A 1,278-nucleotide genomic window follows, 5' to 3' on the forward strand; every position below is an offset into this window, starting at 1 on the left:
CGTGTATACTGAAGGTATTTATTTATTTATTTATTTATTTTTGGCTTGGCTGGTTTTGTAGGGTTTCTTTTTTTTTGTCTCCTTTTTTATTTGTCTCCTTTTTTTTTCGTCTCCCTTTTTATTTTTCTCTTTTTTACTGTTTTTTTGTCATGCATGTACTCAATGTATTATAACTTTTTTTTTTCTTCGTTTGGCGTGGCAGCGCCCCTCCTAACCCTAAACCCTAAACCCTAAACCCTGAAACGCCACTCTTCTAGTGTCTAGTGTTTGGGGTTTAGGGTTTAGGGTTTAGGGGTTGAAGAGTGAGGGTTTGTGGCTCAGGGTTAGGGTTTAGGGTTTAGGGTTTAGGGTTTAGGGTTTAGGGTTTGTGTGTGTTCAGACTGAGGCGGACTTTAGGGTTTTGTCTCTGGCGATAAACTCTCTCAGCACAGATCAGCAGCAGCAGCAGCAGCAGCAGCAGCTAGAGAAGCATTCTCTTTTCCCTAACTTTGGTTATTTATACCCAGACGGTTCGTCCCCTTTTGCTGCTGCTGCTGCTGCTGCTGTTGCTGCTGCTTCAGCCGCTTCTGGTGTTGCTTGTCTTGCTGCTGCTGAGTTTATATATATTTTTCGTTTGCTGCTGCTGCTGCTGCTGCTGCTCCTCCCCGTATTATTCTTGCTGCAGCAGCAGCAGCTGCTGCTGCTGTGCCGTGCATATTCTGCGTACTAGTCCCCACCGTTGCTGCTACAGCAGCAACGAGCAACATACAAGCACCAACAGCATCAACAGCAGCAGCAGCAGCAGCAGCAGCAGCAGTATTAGCAGCAGCAGCAGTATTAGCAGCAGCAGCAGCAGCAGCAGCAGCAGCAGCAGTTGTTGTGTATTGACTTTGTGTTGCTGCAGGAGAGAGACAAGGCCGACATAAGCTCTCGCTTTAAAACCCTCGAGGATCTGCTGTATAGGGAGATAGTACAAATGTGTGAACTTACATTTGAGCAGCAATTCCACTATGGTCCGTTGCTGCTGCTGCTGCTGCTGCTGCTGCTGGGGGTGCTGTTGTTGTTGTTGAGGGTGCTGCTGCTGCTGAGGGGTTTTGCTGCAGCGGTGGGGGCTGCTGCTGCTGCTGGTGGGGGTGTTGATTCGGCTGCGGGTGCTGCTGCTGATGTTGCTGGGGGTGTTGCTGTTGCTGCTCCTGTTGCTGTTGTTGCTGCTGCTGCTGCTGCTGTTGCTGTTGTTGTATGGGTTGTTGCTGCTGCACTTGTTGCTGTTGCTGCTGCAGGAGTGTTCTATGCGTGGGT

General features: G+C 49.0%; 1 protein-coding gene across 1 annotated transcript in view; it reads right to left on the reverse strand.

Moving 5' to 3' along the window:
- Window positions 1-965: 965 nt before the first annotated feature.
- The window catches only part of EMH_0043220 (uncharacterized protein), a gene marked incomplete at both ends in the record, with an annotated part of 480 nt that continues 167 nt past the window's right edge, over window positions 966-1,278 (reverse strand). Inside the window, one exon of the mRNA XM_013495824.1 lies at window positions 966-1,276. Within this exon, the coding sequence (XP_013351278.1) occupies window positions 966-1,276 (311 nt within the window). The remainder of the gene's footprint in view (window positions 1,277-1,278) is intronic.

The sequence above is a fragment of the Eimeria mitis genome, genomic scaffold (assembly GCF_000499745.2).
Source record: "Eimeria mitis Houghton genomic scaffold, Emh_scaff1768, whole genome shotgun sequence".
In the NCBI taxonomy this organism is placed as follows: Eukaryota; Apicomplexa; class Conoidasida; order Eucoccidiorida; family Eimeriidae; genus Eimeria; species Eimeria mitis.